General features: G+C 37.3%; 2 protein-coding genes across 9 annotated transcripts; one reads left to right on the forward strand and one right to left on the reverse strand.

Moving 5' to 3' along the window:
- Positions 1-322: 322 nt before the first annotated feature.
- LOC104000702 (uncharacterized) lies at positions 323-3,763 on the reverse strand. 8 transcript variants are annotated; one of them, XR_001976067.2, is made up of 7 exons: positions 3,565-3,763; positions 3,451-3,472; positions 3,254-3,359; positions 3,056-3,163; positions 2,821-2,967; positions 2,599-2,687; positions 323-568 (listed from the first exon to the last, which is right to left on the reverse strand). XR_001976067.2 is itself a non-coding variant. In XM_065086555.1 (6 exons), the coding sequence occupies exons 1-5, from the start codon at positions 3,632-3,634 to the stop codon at positions 2,866-2,868; spliced, it is 372 nt and encodes a 123-aa protein (XP_064942627.1). In that variant the 5' UTR covers positions 3,635-3,763; the 3' UTR covers positions 323-568; positions 2,821-2,865. The 8 variants fall into 8 exon arrangements, 2 of the variants coding, with proteins under 2 accessions (XP_064942627.1, XP_009421086.2); XR_010480412.1 differs by having other exon boundaries at positions 2,599-2,694; XR_010480409.1 differs by having other exon boundaries at positions 2,821-3,163.
- Positions 3,764-7,669: 3,906 nt separating this feature from the next.
- On the forward strand, positions 7,670-13,788 carry LOC104000783 (alpha-L-fucosidase 2-like). Its single transcript, XM_009422914.3, has 10 exons — positions 7,670-8,075; positions 8,300-8,445; positions 8,803-9,722; positions 10,506-10,638; positions 11,375-11,533; positions 11,932-12,156; positions 12,290-12,391; positions 12,511-12,646; positions 13,039-13,234; positions 13,366-13,788. The coding sequence occupies exons 1-10, from the start codon at positions 7,847-7,849 to the stop codon at positions 13,670-13,672; spliced, it is 2,553 nt and encodes an 850-aa protein (XP_009421189.2). The 5' UTR covers positions 7,670-7,846; the 3' UTR covers positions 13,673-13,788.
- The last annotated feature ends 1,371 nt before the right edge of the window (positions 13,789-15,159 follow it).

Raw genomic sequence — 15,159 nt, forward strand, 5'->3', positions numbered from 1 at the left:
AATTATATCCCAACATCATCAAACAATATTAAATAAATATATGCATTAGGAACAAATGATTATAGGATGATGTCTTCTTTCACACAGATATTAAGAATATTAAGTTTCAGGAAGAAGTAGAAGAAAGAGAAAACAGATAAAGGTTTTAGCATGTCAATGCAGAAACTCATGGAGGAAGGTCTATTGCACCTACCATGGTCATCTCAAAGACGAAGAGACTCAGCAACTGCTACAAAGATGCAGACTTTCTTAAATTCGCTCAAAATTTGGGAACATCCAAATTATTAGCTTCAGACTTTCTTAATCATACAAATAGGCAGCATATTAAAATATTTCTGTTTTCAGATAAAGAGGTCAACATTTTCATTGCATCAATGTGAAACTCTTTTATTCCTATGATATCAAAACATCGTTCTAGAGCTAGCAAAACTCGAGCTTCTTTCAACATAAACACTTCTTCTAGGGCAGCCTACCCATGCACCGGCATATAGTAAGCACCACCAAGCATCCTCTTCGGTGTCCACGTGAGCTTGCAGATCTCGAGCTCGCAGTTCAGCCTATGTTGATCCTGAACAATTGTGGATAAATATTAGATTGGAATCAATTTAAATAGAAATGTCAACAAGAGTATAATGATTATCTAAGGTTAGACTCCGAAAATACTTGATTGTCTCCTGAATGTGTCAAGTTCGTGATCCCTCCTTTGAAATAATATAATTAGATCGACGTTAAAATGTAATGTAACACCACTCTTAGCCCACGAGAGAAAATAAAAGATTTATTACTTGGTTTGAGACTTCCACATCTATACCTAGGCCTTTTAACCGTGCTCATGTAGATAGGAAACACATCCTCAATGAGAGCTCCCATATTACCTTTAAAAGCTAACAATGCATAACATCGTCTAGCAGGTAGAATCTCACAACAGATATTAATGTCACAAATTAAATAAAACTGTCTTATTTACCAGCAGGAATAATTCTGAGAGCCTTCCTTTTCACCAGTCCTAAGCCCATTTACCTTGCTGTTTGAGCCGAGAAGGTGGCAATTGCCAAAAGAAATTGGTTGGCGAAGAGAACCCAAGTCTCAAACAAGAACCTTAGGTTGAAATTAAATTAATATTCAACCAACCAACCAACCGTTTTTGAGAACACAGGCACTTATCTGCCAACCATAGATGTGAAAGATAGGAAAAGAAAGTGGCATTAGCAGTAGAAGAGAAACCCAGCCCTTTGCCCTTGCTTTCCCTGCAGCATTGTTTCTGGTGTCAACTAACGAAAGTTCACAATAAAAGTGAACCAACAGTGCACAACCAATTCAGAATGGACACCCATAAAGTCTTGTGTGGCAGCCATACTGACAAGCTTTTATCCAATTGAAACCCATCCAACTATACTATTTTATTTCAGTTATATATATATAAGCTAGACTAGTTCAAATTACAAATTACTGTCATGCATATTTCTGCAACATTCTTCAATAAAAAACTTCAATCATATTCTGGATGGTAATGATAAGTGGACATAATTACCAACATCAAAGATGAATTCCAGAACAGAGAACAAAAGCAGGTCCCAGGAGACAATTAGTTAAAAGGATACCAAATATTATGAAAGAAAAAGGTAAGCGAATTAGGTGGAAAGTATAACACACATACAAACATGCATTTGAAGCTCTATTGATCCATTGAATAGCTACTCCTGTTGGTTTCTAAAAAATGTAGACTCTGTAAAAGAATATAATCAGTTTACTTTCCGACATATTTCTTGATGTATCAATTCTTATCTAACTGACAATCAAGAAAGATCGGAACATGTTTAGCACATTGGTATGAATATAAACTTACTATTTTACTGTATTGATGAAGATCCAAACAATAAAGCTTATCACAGTAGGCTGGCTGCATCTAACTCTCGTCTCTCCCTCTTTCATGCATCGAACCATGACCATATGTTCACCAATATGATTTTCCTGTGTTTGGAGAACAGACAATACATGATTGATCCTACCGGAACATGGACCATTTGTATTTCTGCTTTGATACTAACTTTCTCCATAATGTTTCTTCCTGTCATATGTTTTCCTTTCATAACTTAAAAGCTTATAGTGAATACTGCCGCATCATGTGCTAAAGACAGATGACATTGATCCTAATGATATTATGGAATGATACAATAACGTCACATGTCTAGAAAATTATTTCGTATAAGAAGGTAATAAAGTCATTGATCACCACTGATAAGGGTGAATGGGCAAGCCGATGACACGTCACCTTATGGGTCTAATGATCGCCAATGAGGATGTTTATTATTCTTAGCACATCAACCAAGACTCCTTGATGTTAGCATGAGCAATCATGTTATAATTGATACATCTAATAGTTCAACATCCACCTTCACAACTGAATGATGATTGAGGATTTCGCATAACCATCTCGTGAATTAACAACTCACTTCAATTTCAGCGGTTACCTAGTCCCCCAGGTGCATCCTCTAACCTATCTGAGAAAATCATACACTTCCACTCTCGAATCCTTTGGGTATAGATTAACTTAAGATCTTTGTTGGATACATCCTGATGCAGTTTTTGTAGGCTCACCAGCCAAATCCCATCTTCACGACACCGGATTTGTGACAAGCTTAGACTCAGAACTTGGGTTGGATCCAAACTTCTGATGCGTCAGACATCTGTAAACTAAAGTAACAATCACTTGAAGTAATTTGTAATAGAACAATTGGAACAAATGAAAATCACATATTCGTAATCTTCCTTGGAAACAACTGATAAAACAGAAGCCTCAAAATGACAAGGATACATTACCAGTAGCATCCATCAGTATATCCACTCTCGGGGGCGCTTTGTTTGTCAGAGCTTCGAGAGCATCGTTGCTAGCTGCTCATCGGACACCTCCACTTCCATAACCTCGCCTACGGCTTCTGCCAGTCGAGCCGCTATTTGATGCTTGCACTAAAACAAGAACGACAAAAATGAGACCAAAGCAATTTAACACAACCAAGCCATCAAATTGGAACCCAGAATCTCCAAGAGAGCCCACGCAGAGTTGCTCCCCACGATTGACGACGTCGTAGAAGAAGGAATAGCAAGTGCAGTGGTGCTCCGGGAAGCAGATATACTCTTCCTTCCTCTTTGACTCCCCGACAACCTGAAATCCCCTTCCTCTCTCTTAACAACAGTCGAAGGATTTCATCTTATTAAGAAAATAAGCGAGAAAGAATGAAGGGGGGGACAGAACCAGGAAGAAGGAGCGGCCGCTGGGCGCGGCGGAGACCTTACGCACGCCGCCCTGGTCGACGATCCTTGTGGCGCGCTCCAAGTTCCTGCCGAAGAGGAATTGCAAACTGGAACGTGGTAAAGAAGAACAAAAAATCCTTTAGTTCATGGAGTAAATGCGTGCGAGAGTGATGAGAGAGGGAAAAAGGGCGAACTCACATCGACAGGTGATCGTCCGAGGCTGTGTTCACGGAAACAACCCAAGGAGGATGAGAAGAATGCTTGCAGACGGATTGGGAAATAGGGAGATAGGAGGTGAAAAGAAATTAAGACCTGATCGTGAGGATTTGATCTGCTCCCAGACGGCCTCTGCGACAGTAATGCTCACGGCGGGAGATGTCATGGCTTCCTCCTGCGGCTGCTTGGGGAACGAGAAGCGCCGTGGAAGGTGCTGCAGACCAGATGCTTGATCCTTGTCCGTGAGAGCTCAAGCTCGGCCGACTTAGTTGTGGATAACAGAGAGTCGATCAAATTTCTCGCACTTAATGATAATATTGTAACAACATCGACTAATTATATATCACCTTTTTACTTGGATCTTATTAGTATCGTAATTTTTAAAAATAAATCTCTATAATTTTAAAAATAAAATAAATAATTTTATTTGTCTTAACATCTTCAATTGTATTAACGAAAAACACAATACATGACATCACCACGTAGGATCAATATAAAAATGATGGATAAAAAGATAATTTCAATGTCTCTTTCATTTTTAACGGTGTTATCGATAAAAAAAAAAAATTTTAATATCTCACATGTCGGAAACGGAATGATATAAGGTCATAACAAAATGGATCAAAGACGTGTGAAGTCCCAAAGCACACCTTTCGGGAGAAACAAATGATAGGAAAAATAATAACATAGACATTGACCCACTAACTCACTCAACAACCTGTTGCCACCTAGACGATGACATGGGTAGGAGAACTCGCACACCTCTCATTCCCTATAACGAGCGACAAGGAAGCAACCTTTTGCCCTCGGCCAACCCTAATTTCAAGGAAGTTCGCACAGGCCAATGCACTGACCCTTAGCGATGAAGCCCATTTGCCTCGGGAAAGTCCACACGAGTTGGTCATAGGGAGCATTAATCCCTAGCGATAAAGCTCATATTCATTTAAGGGAGTTCAATAAGTCAAAAGACAAAGCTAAATAAACAAACATTACTTCCAATAAAATAAAAGAGAACAAAATTGACATAAGCCTATAACATGATGGTAAAGGTAATGTATAAGAGTTGCAATCTATCTTTCCATCGACCAAGAGGAACTACTCAAAGAACATAAAGATATTAAAGCAAATGGTCGAAAGGGATAAGGAAGTGATGATGAGTCCAAAGGGACTTAGCTACTTTAAACCAAGCGTCGGTTAAAATAGTAGTGAACTCAAAGAAGTGTAACAACACCATAGAGGCAGATTAATCGAACACAAAGAAAGGAATACATATGTGAGATGATGTATAATATAGTAATAGGCACGGTAGTGTCATGGTACCGTAGAGGTAGGACTTTCGTAAAGTCATTAATCTCTTGCTCTCATTGTAGGAGAGCGTATGGTCATAAGAAAGGATCAATGAGGTGAAGAATACAAATGCAAACTCTAAGTACTGAGACAAAACTTTAAAGTAGAGGCCATGAAACTTCGTAACTGTTTGATATAGTGCTCATGTATGTATATATCTTTCGGCTTTATTTATACTTTTCACAATATGTAGAGAACTTATAGTAGGCTTCGTGGCCCCATTTTATTTGGCTTTTGTGATTGTTTTAGATATGTAAATACAGGTTGTGTGCTGTAGAGACAAAAATATCTAAAAATAGACTATATAAATAATCATTTTGGAGATTTTCTAGCTCCATAAAGTAGTACGAAGTATCAGATAATGTAGCACCCAAGAGCTACTTGATGACACATGATTGGATGAGCTTTTGGGGTAATGTCTAAGGATGGTTCACTGTTTTATTCCATAATAATATCATATAGACACTTGTTGTGACTTTTAGTCGTGGCAATCGTATGATCGTTCAAAGCTTATGAAGTCTATGTTTGAAATTTACATTGTCTATCAAGTGCTTGATGAAATAGTTACTTGGAAGATCTCGAGTTAAACATTTCATTTAATATGTCTTTTCTTTTGTAGATCGTTAAGGGATCATAAGAGTTTTCGGGGAGGTTGACCCTTTGTGGATGGACACGCAATGGCGTTGTACGACTTAGACAAAACTAGTTAAATCTGTAATAATACAATAGCACTAAGGTATCAATCACATAGCACACTAGGTATCAACCAAGTTATATTGATGTGTCAACCATACGATACTAAGATGTCAGTCACACTAAGATGTCAGTCACATAACGTTGGGTATGATCAAGTTGTATTGAAATATCATATACTTCAATTATGAATCCTTAAAAGGACTCCAAATGATTGTAGAATATTTTAAATAATAATTTTTGTATATTAATACTCTTGTATGCATCTAGAAACTCAAAATATTAGTCAGACCAATAACCACTTTGAAAGAATAAATAGATTTTAAACAAAAATCACATCAAACTTATACAAGTAGATGGATTACTGTGGTAACTCAAAGTAGAGTAGTGTATGGGTTATTGAGGCACCTAATTCTCATGATAAATGAATTTATAACTATGTTCCAGACACCTATCTAAATTCTCAATATAGAAGATCTTGCACCATGTTATCTGCACCATCCAGATTTTTCTTTATCACTTATCACAATTTTTGTTCATATAATATAGTTATCACATTTGTTTGACCCTTTTTTTTTTAAGTAATATTTCTTCTTTTGTATTCATATGATCACTTCAACCCAACAAAGATAGGGTTTGGAAAGACTCGGTCAAAGCTTAACCTGTCCATTGGCCCATTGACCCTCTACATCTTGTATTAAGTTAGTGAAATAAGTTAAACGATCCTATTATTATTATCAATAATAATGATAATAATAATAATAATAATATTTTTTTTGCGATATCCGATTAGTGTATTGTCATACATAAGTCTAAAGGTAACATATGTTATTTGATCATAATGAAAATAACTGAATGAAACGTGATATGTAAAGGTAATTTTTTTGTTTACCTTAATATACTAAAATCCATCAAAAATAACTTGAAGAAGTTTTTTTTTTATCTCAGAGAGAAAAAAATCTAATATTTAAAGTTAAACTGAAATTTCTTTTTGACATTTTTTTCTGAAAATCAAATAAGAAAAGTTTTCTAAATCCTTAGCTAATTTTAAGAGAAGAGAACCTTTTTTTTTTATGAGATATTATGCTGAACGAAACACATTACACGTTGATTTCACATTTTACCAAACATTAATGTCTTAATGCAATGTTAAGACTCCTATTGACATTTATAATTATAGCATAATAATAAAATATTATGATATCAAGTTAAATAATCGTTCTAACATTACAAATCAATTATTATTATTTAATTATTTATTGTTTAAATCATTCAAATAATAATTTATCTTCTTTATTTTTTTTATTTAATTTTATATAAAAAAAATATAATATTTATTTCTTATGATTCATACGTAAAAATAAAATTTAAATTGTTTACTTCCTAAAAATCACATCACTCATAAGGAAATAAATCAATTAACGTTATACTGAAATTTCTTTTTGACATTTTTTTTCTAAAAATCAAATAAGAAAAGTTTTCTAAATCCTTAGCTAATTTCTTAAGAGAAGAGAACCTTTTTTTGTGAGATATTATGCTGAATGAAACACATTGCACGTTGATTTCACAATTTACTAAACATAAATGTCTTGATGCAAAGTTAAGACTCCTATTGACATTTATAATTATAGCATAATATTAAAATATTATGATATAAAAGTCAAATAATCATTCTACATTACAAATTAATTATTATTATTTAATTATTTATTATATAAATAAATCAAATAATAATTTATCTTTTTTTTTAAATTGATTTTATTTCAATTTCACATAAAAAATAGAAATGTAATATTCATTTCTTATGATTCACACGTAAAAATAAAATTTAAATTATTTGCTTCCTAAAAATCACATCACTCATAAGGAAATAAATCAATTAATAATTTAATTGATTGATAAAATTACTAATTTTTTTCACATGATTAAGGAAAAAAATCAATCTTAATTATTTCCTTAATTATACTATATAAATAAGGAAGTTAATAATTTAAATAAAATAACATATTATTTATAATAATTAATTTATATTAAGAAAGACCGACCTCTCATCATTCCAAAAAAACATGCGGCGTGAACGGAGGCTGAAAGGGAAACTTATACTCGAGCGGGATCACATCGGAATCCAGCAGGACCGCAGGCAGGAGAAGATCGTGCCTCAGATACCGAACACAGACAACGCTTCTACCGGCGTATAAATCATCAGCTTGCACGTAACCCTCAAACAAAAAAGAAAAGATAAAAGAACGCTACCCCGCTTCGTGTTCTCGCTGTCGACGAACGGGCCAAAAGCAACTCTCAATTCAGTTCCATCCCCTCTCTTTCTCCGTGTGCCGCGATGGATAGAGCGGAGGGGGAATGGGTGTGGGTGCGGCAGCCGGGGGAGGCGGACGCGGCGGAGTGGCGGGCCACCGCAGCCGCCGGGATCCTGGACGACGAGGAGCGACCGCTCAAGGTGGTGTTCACCTCGCCGGCGGCGCACTGGACCGACGCGGCTCCACTCGGCAACGGCCGCCTCGGCGCCATGGTGTGGGGCGGCGTCGCCTCCGAGACCATCCAACTTAACGGTAACCTGCCTCTCTCAAGCCTTTATCTTTTTCTTTTTCCGCAGGTTAACGAAGCTAATTAATCGAAAAGCAAAGAACGTGATGAACTTTATGTTCTTTTGGCTTCTGCTGTTCTCAGAATAATATACGGTTGAAATATTGCTACACATTAAAAAATGAGTTTCTTTGTTTTTATTTGGTTGATCATAGAGCTGAAACCAGGGAGATGCGGATCTTTTGTGCAGATGATACGCTATGGACGGGCGTGCCCGGCGATTATACGAATCCAGATGCGCCTGCCGTGCTCGCTAAAGTTAGAAAACTGGTGGACAGTGGAGATTATGCAGCAGCTACAGCCGCTGCCTTTGGCTTATCTGGTCTCCACTCTGGTGTACGTTAATCGTTCTACCTTAGCATTATGATGGGGAATGCATTCTGTTTATTGGTGTTTACGTCTTCCCCTGCTTGTATGTTGGATTGTTGATGAACAAAAGTGGACAACTTTCTCCGGTAAGAATCATCTTAATTCTAAACGGAGATATCTACGGCTAATAAAACGTAGAAGATAAGCAGCAGAAAGTGTCCTCGGAACTGAGGATTAATTGCTCGTGTTGTGCTGTTAAACATGGTTGCAGTGGCCAGAATTAAGTTTTGCTGCCTGAGTGTCATGTGTGCTAGATGAGAAATCAAAATATATGTTATTTTTTTGTCAATAATCCTGGCTCAAAATTGTTCTTTTCAACTGCAGATCTACCAGCCTCTCGGCGACATCAATCTAGCGTTTGGAGATTCGGCTGATAGATACAGTGATTATTATAGAGATATTGACTTGAAAACTGCGACAGTAAATGTCAAGTATACCATTGATAATGTCGAATTTACGAGGGAACACTTCTCTTCAAATCCTCACCAAGTAGTTGTCACCAAGTTTTCTGCTAGTAAAGCAGGGTCGCTTTCCTTTACGGTATATTTAGACAGCCAATTAGAACATCACTCCAGCGTAAGCGGGACAAGTCAGATAGTGATGGAAGGTAGTTGCCCCGGGCAAGTATCCTCACCTGGGGAAATTAAATCTGAGAAATCAAGTGGAATTAAGTTCTCGGCGATTCTTGATCTGCAGTGTGGCGGTGTTGGTAGTAAGGTACAGGTAATAGATGGAGGGAAATTGAAAGTTGAAGGTGCAGATTGGGTTATTTTGCTTCTTGCAGCTTCTTCCTCGTTTGAAGGGCCGTTCACAAATCCTTCAGATTCAAAGAAGGATCCTACATCGGCTGCCTGGAATACAATAAATTCTGTTAGGAACATGTCTTACACACAGCTATATACCCATCATTTGGATGATTATCAAAGTCTTTTTAATCGTGTTACTTTGCAACTGTCAAAAGAATCTAAAAATGTACTTGAAGAAGAAAGTTTTGTGTCTGCTCGGAAAGGTCATAAATCCGATTCAGATGTGCCCAAAGTAGAAGAAGGAAATTCATCAAGATCTGCTTCTTCAACCATTTCTACAGCAGAAAGAGTGAAATCTTTTACAAATGATGAAGATCCTTCCTTGGTAGAACTTTTATTTCATTATGGTCGTTATTTGCTTATCTCTTGTTCGAGACCTGGAACTCAGATTGCAAACTTACAAGGAATATGGAACAAGGATACTAATCCAGCATGGGAGTATGTCTTACTGTTGTCTTTGTGCTTATTTGTGCTATGTTTTACCTACATCAGAACTTATGATGTTTAGGGAACCACACGGAGTTCATTCTTACAAGTACTTAGATATGCTTGCACACTAATAGAGTTATATGTCATAAGCTGTTGGCTCACTTCTGACTCTGTTAACATCCTCTTTTGCCATCGGAATCAACTTTCACCAGAGCTGAATAGATGAACTTGCTAAACAACCACAAATTATTATTGTTTTCTTGTACTAGAATAGTGTTGAAGTTAAAAGGAGAAGAAAAAGATCTAAACATCGCATCTAACTTGCTAGATTGCTCATGGATAAAATGTGCTGTCTACTTTGCACATCAGAAAATGCTGCATTTCTGATTTTTTACTGCCACTAGACTAACTAAAGTTAAATTATACAAAATGCCAAAAATTATTTAATCCTTCAGACAATTTTCTTTCACAACTTCCGGAGTACATGGATACAGATTAAGAAAAGTCAAACAAATTGCTTATGTTAACTTACCATTCAGCTGATTTTCTTCTCTGTAATCCATCTGAATTTGGATTTTTATTTGGTCATAAAGTTGGTATCAATGACCTACGGATCTACTTATTGATTGTGTAACGAAGAGTTTTACTGAATATTGATGTCTATTATATTGACATTGGCTTAAGTATGTGCAAGTCTACTGGAGTTTCTGTACTGACTTGCTGTTCACCAACTTTGCTCCATGAATGAATATAAAGCTTAATGTTGACTTTTCTTTTTTTTATTTCCTTCAGTGGAGCTCCTCACTTGAACATCAATTTGCAAATGAATTACTGGCCATCTCTTCCTTGCAATCTTAGTGAGTGCCAACAACCGCTGTTTGATTTTATGGCTTCTCTTGTGCGTAATGGGAGTAATACAGCCAAAGTAAGATTTCTGGTCATTATCATAATTTTGTACCTGATATGAAGCTGTATGGTTTGGTATTTTGAAAAGCAGCATTAGGTTGAACAATAAAATGTTTTTTCCGGATAAACTTTCAGTGGTTTATTTGGAGACACTACCTTACACTTGGAATGTCTGCAATGTATCTCACTGTCCTCATAGCATTTGATTGATATGATCTGAATGATAATAATGTTTTGTATGTATGTATGATCAGACTGATGCTAATAGGCTTCAGTCGCTCGATCATGCCTATTAGTATGTTCCTCTTTTGAGGCTCAGCTTAGCAGGGAGTGGTGCTATATGATAATGTGGCTTTTTGTGTTACAGACATTATTGAGATTACATGCTAACAATTGCATTAATGTATGTCTAGATTTATATAAGAATTCTGAGTCCTGCAATTGTCTGAAATTATTGAATGTGACATTTAACATTGGTCTTTACTCTTAATCAGGTTTGGCCTTAAAGCAATTGCTGTACATTTAAAGTTGAATAGTTTGCAAAAGTTACTCTTAAGAGGATGTTTATGATGTAAATAGTGTGCATTACTACTCATTTGGAAATCACTAAGCTGGTAACTAAGCATGAGACCAAAATTTGCAAGTATCACTCACATATTATTTTGGCCCTTTTTCTCCTGCCAAATCATTTGTTTTCTTGATCCAAAATTTATTTTTAATGTAATTACTTGTGAATTCTCAATCTGTCCAAACAGGTCAATTATGAAGCTGGTGGTTGGGTGGCTCATCAAGTCACCGACATATGGGCAAAAACATCACCTGATGTTGGCGATCCAGTGTGGGCTCTCTGGCCGATGGGCGGGGCTTGGCTTTGTACACATCTGTGGGAGCATTACAGATTCACAATGGATAAAGTAAATTTATAAAGAATTTATTTTTGTTATACTACTATTCTGTTTCCATACTAGGTTATGGGACATCTAACTGTTTTCTGAGTTTACTCTTCCAACCTAAACTAAAGTATGACAACTTGTGTCCTTCATTTTCTGAGTTATAATATTCCTCTTTATATTTCATGAATGCCTGAAATTTTTAGTTGACCAACATTGAATCCTCAATTTGTTTGAGTTGATATATATGCAGTAGCTATTTCCGGTAGTTGTTATAAATTGAAGAAAAAGAGTTTCCATGATATTTTCTTCCTCATTTAAAAAGAGTGCCAAGATCTTACAGCATATTAGTCAGTATTTTGTTGTTTGAATTTGATTATTCACTGCTATTCTGTTCACTGACTATTTGCATGTATTTTTAGGACTTTTTACGAAATACAGCATACCCTCTTCTGAAAGGATGTGCTACCTTTCTATTGGACTGGCTGATTGAAGGCCGTGGAGGTTATTTGGAAACCAATCCTTCAACATCTCCAGAGCATACTTTTATAGCTCCAGATGGTAAAACTGCCAGTGTTAGCTATTCAACAACAATGGATATGGCCATCATAAGAGAAGTGTTTTCTGCGGTTATCTCTTCCGATAAGGCAATTATGACTTGAAACCTCTATGTCACCCGGAGATTTATGATCTATTGATGCCACTTTTGGTCTATCATGTGGATATCTTTTTTCTATTATCCTTTCAACAATTAGTGAATTTTTTCCACCGTGATCACAGGTACTGGGGAATTCTGATACTGAATTTGTCCAGCGGATCGACAAGGCTCGTTCACGGCTACCCCCAACTAGAATTTCTAGAGATGGTTCGATCTTAGAATGGGCAAGTACAAGTCTAGTTTAATTGCTTTCCATTTGCATTGTGTTTCTTGCAATGATCTATTCTTGTATTGCAAGTTTCGTGCAGGTTTTGAGGTTCTACTTGTCTTTGTGCCATTGCAGGCACAAGATTTTGAAGATCGAGATGTCTACCATCGGCATCTCTCACACTTATTTGGTCTTTTCCCTGGGCATACAATAACACTTCGAAAGACACCTGATTTATGTAAAGCTGCTGCTAACAGCCTTTACAAGAGAGGTGAAAACAATTAGAACACCATGACAGTTTTTTCTGTTAAAATTTTGCCTGCCTGATTCAATGTATTATTTCTTTACTTGCGTATAGCTAATTAACAAAATTAAAGTTTTTATCATCGTCGCTAAAGGTCAGTATAATGCTACTTGAAACAACATTAGGAAAGTAACAGTTTCCAACTTTTCATACTATATTATATAGATTATGGAAAACAACAACATACCTTTTATGCAATTATTTGACCATCTATAACTCATATTCTCTAGTCTTTGGTGACACAAGGAACATAATTTAGAAAGCTTAATGAAAATTCATGTGATACATTAGAGGATCATTAGAGGATATGACATGTCGACCTCAATTTCCTTGGACTAAGCTTTGGTTAATTGTTTCAGGGGATGCTGGTCCAGGATGGTCAACTACATGGAAGATGGCTTTATGGGCTCGTCTTCGCAACGGCAACCATGCATATAGGATGATCAAGCAGTTGTTTATCTTGGTTGATCCTGATCGTGAGGCAAAAGTTGAAGGAGGATTGTACAGCAACTTGTTCACAGCACATCCTCCCTTCCAGATTGATGCAAATTTCGGGTATAAATGTTTATTATACTGTTAGATGTATAGTGTGTTAAGATTCCTAATTCTGGCAAGTTGTAATTTATTGTCACAAAAGAAGTTTCTTCTTTTTGTTGATACCATACTGTAATTTATTTTATTTTCAGCTTTGCAGCGGCAATTGCAGAAATGCTCGTACAGAGCACCGACCGTGACCTGTACTTACTACCTGCTCTCCCACGGGACAAGTGGGCTTCAGGTTTTGTAAGAGGATTGAAGGCACGAGGTGGTACGACTGTTAACATCAGCTGGAAGAAAGGGGAGCTCCATGAAACCTGGTTTTGGACTGGGAAGGAAAATTCCGTCATAAGATTGCATTACAGGGAACATGTAGCCACCGTCACTCTCACTTGTGGCAACATTTATAGATTCAACAAGCATCTAAAATGCTTGAAGACATACCCCTTTGGGTAGGAGACATTTCATCGACCTCTCGGATTAGGTAACGATTACTATGGAGTAGTGGACCATTTGTAAAACCAGTTAATGTTGTTTGTTGGCCATTTTTGGATACATCTGAGATTATCAGATCCATGATGCAGTAATAAATGGTGTGTATTTTTATTCACTAGATTCCTGACTAATTCTTGTAGGATTCTGACTGTGTTTTAGCCAGTTAAATTCCATGTTATATGAGTAGGATTCAGAAATCTCTGGCAGAGCATATTCTTGTCGACTAAGCCTGCATGCATTCGCTAAAACCGTCCGCGATGTGCAAGTAGGGTCGGAAGGGAAGCCATTTCAACGGTGACGTTTACTTTCCTTGTTTGATTCAGAAACAACTTACAGCTATCACCATATAATAATTACTGAGAAGAGAGAGAGAGAGAGAGAGAGAAAGACAACCAGTTATTTGTTTTTCGATCACCATTTTACCGTCACAGACATACGTCGCTCGTGAATCCAATCTTTCCCGACTACCAGTGATTGGCTTCGTCTTCCCAACGGCGCACAACGAAGGTGCCGTCGGTGCGTGCGGAAGTCACGACGGACACCGACGACCGAGGGTTTTGGTTGTACTACAAATCTTCGAACCGGAGGAGGAAGGCAAGAAGGCAAGGACATCCCGACCTGATTGAAAACATCGGAGGATTGTCGGAGACCCGGTAGAAGACCCGCTTCGACAAAGCCCATGGCCTGCTACGACGGAAGCGTAGACCCGCTACGGCGGGAACCCACAGCCTACTTCAGCTTAGCCCATGGCCTGTTACGACATAGCCCACAACGGAAGTCTTAGGCCCGCTACGTCGAAGCCCACAGCCAGCTACGATAGAGAGAGAAAACCGTTATGACGGAGCTCGCGACCTGTTACGATGGAGTCATCAACCCAATGTAAGCTAAAAGCCATCACGACAAGAGCTTGGGCCCACTATGGTGGAAGCACTTGACCTGCTGTAGTGGCGACAAAGGCCTACTATGACAAAGATAATCGTATGTCAAAGATATTTAGGTAAAGCACTTGAAACGCGTAAGTTGAAAAATCCGACCAACGTTATATGTCCGATCACAACAAGCCCACTAAATACGATATACCCAAAATATGAAAATCAAGGAGTCCGATCCAATTGACCTCGACCTAACAAATTAATAAAATGACGTACATCGAGCCCCTTTGCTACAGTCTCAAAGCCAAAATACACCTCAGCACATCCCCAAGATCCCGAGGGAGCTTAGATAACCTCGATTAGAATCCACCTTAGCTGTACAAGCAGCACATCGGGATTACTTCAACAAGACCTTCCTCCATTCCAACCACCTCTTGTGACTATCACATGGGCTAACAGGACAAGCTTGTACCTTCGGAATAAGATCAAACCGTATTGACTCCCCGATCAATGATATCAAGACGATAACTAATTTTAATATATATTTTTTAAAATAAATGATAATATATAATTAGC

This window comes from Musa acuminata, chromosome BXJ1-10 (genome assembly GCF_036884655.1).
Source record: "Musa acuminata AAA Group cultivar baxijiao chromosome BXJ1-10, Cavendish_Baxijiao_AAA, whole genome shotgun sequence".
In the NCBI taxonomy this organism is placed as follows: Eukaryota; Viridiplantae; Streptophyta; class Magnoliopsida; order Zingiberales; family Musaceae; genus Musa; species Musa acuminata.